General features: G+C 49.9%; 1 protein-coding gene across 1 annotated transcript in view; it reads right to left on the bottom strand.

Annotated features, from left to right (window-relative positions):
• LOC113201892 (hemicentin-1-like) overlaps window positions 1–2,822 on the bottom strand; it is a 12,476-nt gene extending 9,654 nt beyond the window's left edge. The window contains exons 1-2 of the mRNA XM_052267066.1: window positions 2,741–2,822; window positions 1,308–1,607 (exon numbers count right to left, since the gene is read on the bottom strand). Of these exons, the coding sequence (XP_052123026.1) occupies window positions 1,308–1,607; window positions 2,741–2,807 (367 nt within the window). The 5' untranslated portion in view covers window positions 2,808–2,822. The remainder of the gene's footprint in view (window positions 1–1,307; window positions 1,608–2,740) is intronic.
• Between the last annotated feature and the right edge of the window lie 1,769 nt (window positions 2,823–4,591).

The following is a 4,591-nucleotide window of genomic DNA, read 5'->3' as shown; positions in this document are numbered from 1 at the left end:
CACTCCCACCCACCCCGCCCCGCCGCGCGACGCCGTCCGAAACCTTTTCACTCCTTTCAGTCCAACCACTGAAAAAAAAAGGGAAGAGCAGCGGCGAGGCCCCTTTGCTCGGACACCACCCCGCCACGCCCCACTCGGGCTCGGAAACGCCGGGGCGGGGCGGGGTGGCGAAGAGGAAGGAAGCAAAGGGGACGTGGCGGGGCGCGGCGGGGACGCGGACTGACGGCTCGACCTAATGAGGGTCCATTTCCACCTGAGATGCTTGGCCAGGCAGCCTCGCCTCCCCGGCCCCGCCATCACGGCCAATGGCGGCCATTCGCCGGCCGGGCCTTCACGCTCGGCCGCCCCCGCCCTGATGCCCCACCCCGCGAGGCGCGGCCGCGGAGCACCGCGGGGCGCACCACTTCGAGGACATGATGGGCTCGTCGGGGCGCCGCACCTCGCGCCCGTGGCCGTGTGACCCTCCCAGCGGGAGCCAAAACTAACTGGGTACTGGGCGACCGCCGGCACAGGAGTGAAAGAGCGAGCAAAGAAGCGTTTCGGCAAAATAAAGATTTAAAATACCTCATGTTCAATAACTCATTTGAAGGCAGACGGGCGCAAAATGTGGGTCAGGGAGAAACGTATTTCTACTCTTCTTTTTCTGCTAACACACACACCCACATTCGCGCGCGCGCTCAGGCTCGCGTCGGCGTCCTGCGATGTCTGCGAGTAGAATCACTGCATCACATTCCCACCACCACCACCACCCTCGCACCAGCATCACGCTTTGACCCGCCACGCTGGGCCTCGCCACGCCACACCACACCGCGCCACGCCACGCCACGCATAGCCACAGACCACGCCTAATGTCTTTTCCATTATCACGGAAGACTGCGTCTTGGACTCTGAAGGGATGGGCAAATGGAAAGAAAAGGAGGTGGAAACGGATTTGGGCGAGACGTTCGCTGTGAAGGAGGCAAAAGAGAGGGACAGGGGGAAAATGTAAGGAGAGGGAGAAAGAGGCCTTGGCCACATCTTTCAACTATGTTCCCACATGTGGCCGGCCCGTTTTAGAAAAAAAAAATAAAATAAAGACTGCTTTTAGAAAACTCAACAGTGGGCATCCACTGTTCAAGAAGGTGGCAAAAATCTATCGCCGTGAAACTATCTTGTTGGTAACACAAATTTCATTGGATCAATATCTGACTTCTTTGTAAATCGAACATTAGAAATTTACACCCTCAACACGACACCATTTTGCCGTTATTGGGTTTCCAAAGTAGCATACGGGCAGAAGGGGCGAACTTTCGTATAATTCAACTTACCGTTGAGGACGTGGACCCCGACGGACGCCGGGTTGGCGTTGGACGGTACGCAGGTGTAGTTGCCCGAGTCGGACAGTTCCGCTCTGGTCACGAGCAGCTTGGACGTGGTGCCCTTCTCGGTGCGCTCCGTCTCCAGCGAGATGCCGCCGCGCGGCGAGTCGAAGTCCACGACGGACGGGCCGTGGTACCACAGCACCGAGCCCGGGGGCGTGGAATGCACGTTCACGGTGCACGTTAGACTTATGGTGGATCCCTTCTTCACAAACACCTCCTCGGGGCCCGAGATGTTGGCTTGCGCCGCTGCGAGAACGCAGAGAAAATGAGCCATCAGAACAGATACAGGGCAACGAAAATGGCAATGTGCAGGTTATTTCTCCTTCGCGAAACCAATCGTGATTTGGGTTTCATTAAAAAACGTGCATCTGAATTCGTTTCTTAAAATTTTAAGTGTGCAGTTCTGTTTCTGTTTTCAAAGTAAAAGTCACCAGTTTAACGAAGAAATTTAAATTTAACATCTGCATTTTAAGAGAAAACGTTTTTTGGTGACAAAAGTTAGTCGTAGTAGCACTTTATAACTATTATGTGGTACTATGGTGTAATGAGTTGTGCATTTTCTAGTGATAGAAGGCGAAAGAACTAAAAGACCGCTCGTTATTTTATCTGGAAAGAATGTGGTAGGTTGTGTAACATTACAGGTGTGCGTGGTACCAAGAAGTACAAGCTTCTACCCGGGAGATGTGAACTAAAAGCAAAACGTAGTTTTCATTTATTTTTGTTTTGACTTAACCAGTCATCCGCCCCTACCACTTACATTAGTTAACATACATGTATCGGACTGACTTCGTCGAACAAGGTTTATCAATTATCAAATGTGGTTATTCGGTTAGTGTCGTTGGGTTTCATTTACCATGCAGGTTGGCTACAGGTCAATAGAAGAGAAAGAAAAACACAAACAAAATTGGTATTATCAAAGGAATGCCATGCTTCACAATTCCCATTCCAGTTATTAAGGCACACACGTTTAGGTCATTGGTTAGACTTTATTTTTAAATGTACATTCTAAGAAAGGAAGACGCTTTTAGAAGTCAAGTTTAGAGTTGCAGGAGAGAAAGCGAAAACAAGCTTCTAAAGGAGAACAATTCTGAAGAACAGCAGCTTACGTGTATAACGACAGAGACTATAAATTTCGGGGGGAGAAAGCACGGGAAAGTGTACACAGCTGCCTCCAAGCTGAGAACGCTAGAGATGCGAGAAGATAGTAATGGCCAGAAGGAGCGCAGACCAGTCAGTCAATAAAATAATCTTTTCAAAAACCACAGATTAGTACACGCCACATTAAATTATGTGTTGTATATTGTTAAATTGGCGCCGACTAGACCATGGGTTTTGAAAGCATCGACAAAAAAAAAAAAAAAGCAAGCTCAGACCCTAACCTTTATTTTTGAAGGCCCCGGTGGACGTCCTGCTTGGACTGTCGGAGTCTGAAAGACAAGCAAACATTGTATTTAGTGGAAAGAATATGCGTCCGATGACAACAATATCTATCTCGCCACGCTGGCTGGGTAGATAAAAGCCGATGACCAAAAGCTTTCTCAGATTTAACAAAACGTATGGCACAGAAAGCTCATTTATAACTAAACATATAGCTGTAGACGCGCATTCTGCGTCCACAAAACAAGACCTTAACATCAAGATGCCGGAAAGGGAAGTGTGAAAAAGCATATAGGACAAACAGGTCTCATGACACTAATTTCACGGAGGTTGTTCTTCGTCTTCGTGATCCATTTTCAAACGTTCGCCTTGTAAGAGACGGCATCTGCAAGTCAACCACTAACGATCCTAGTGACTCCCTGTTTTTAGAGGAAATGAGTTGGTTGCCGAGCCGGGGGCCGGGCTTGCTACCGGTCGGGCCCGTGCGGCAGAGGGACCCCTCTGAGGTACCGTGCAGCAGAGGAGAGGGAAGACGGGGGAAGGGGCGACCTGACCAGGTTTTGCTGTCGTCCCGTTGCTTGATTGCTCTGCGGGGATCTTAGAGGGACTGGGTGAGTGAGAGCGGATGGAGGGACGGGGTGGGGGGCAAAACACTCGTCGGTGGCACCACTCAAGTGCCTGCCGTATAGGGCCGCCCCTTACACCATTCTCTCCCCCCTGCCTGCCCCGCCCTCCTGGCAAAGACTCGATGGGGCTTTGAGGAGGGACAGGGGCACCATCTAAGGTTCGCCAACTCCGTTGCCAACATGCAAAGCGAGAGGGCGGCTGGGTCAGGGGGAAAGGGGGGGGGGGGTTTACTTGGGTCTTAGGAGGGGTCGATTACATATCAAACTTTTCTTGGTATGGATGGGTCCTCAATGAGCTCGACCCTGCCGCTGCCATCTCCCAACAGCAAAAGAAAGCGATTGTTCCACTCCCACAGAGTCAGCCGACCTGCCCCTGACAATCGGTATGGTTTTGAAATGTTTTGTTAAATACAAGCATCTGCTTTCGTCAAGGGCAATGCTCCCTGGTGACTGCTTGCACTTGCCCCACCCTACTCTTGCCTCCCTACCCCTGTCCTCAACACGCCCTGCCCCACCATGGACCGACGTGAGGGCCTCCCAAAAAGAGAAGTGCTTCCTCGTGATTATCACCTTCTCCTTCCAAAAGCTGAGCCGCAGCAGAGAAAGGGAGTAATGAAACACGCCCTCTTCATTCCGTCAGAACGTGTCCATGAAAGCATCGCCACACCCTCTGCGTCCAATCCTGCTCATATTCTTCCGTCAACGACACAAATTATTTTTTTGGCGCGGGCGGTCTTTTGAAAGCTTCTAATGAAGCCGCACTCGACCTTCCGATGGTAAGAAAAGTAAGGGACATAGAAAGATAAAAAAAGGAAAAGGGACAAAAAGATGCAGAGAAGATGGTGGGGGGCGTAATTCTTCGATGGTAGTAGTAAAGAGAGAGTTGGCAGAAGTATAAAAGGGAAATACAAACTGGGAGTACAGAGTAAAGAGACACCCAACTCTTCTGGAACAAAGTGTTTTCGCTCGTGTGTATACAAAGTGAAGTTTTTAAACAATCTCCCTTACTGTTTTGTTGACGATACGGCGAAAAGACGAGAGGGTGAGGCGTACATTTAGCTGTTACTTAAAAATAATTTTTAAAATGGTGGCCTACCCGATACGGAGTAGATTGGTGTAGATGAACTTGTCACACACTACTACGAAAGGAAGGAAGCTATTCTGTCTGACAAATCTTCTTATTCCTATAACAAACATGCCATGAAACCTCGCATGAAACACCTAAAA

Source organism: Frankliniella occidentalis, unplaced genomic scaffold, assembly GCF_000697945.3.
Source record: "Frankliniella occidentalis isolate FOCC.00 unplaced genomic scaffold, Focc_3.1 Scaffold46, whole genome shotgun sequence".
Lineage (NCBI taxonomy): Eukaryota > Metazoa > Arthropoda > Insecta > Thysanoptera > Thripidae > Frankliniella > Frankliniella occidentalis.
The sequence above is the reverse complement of the archived record's forward strand: the minus strand, read 5'-3'. Positions and strand labels throughout refer to the sequence as shown.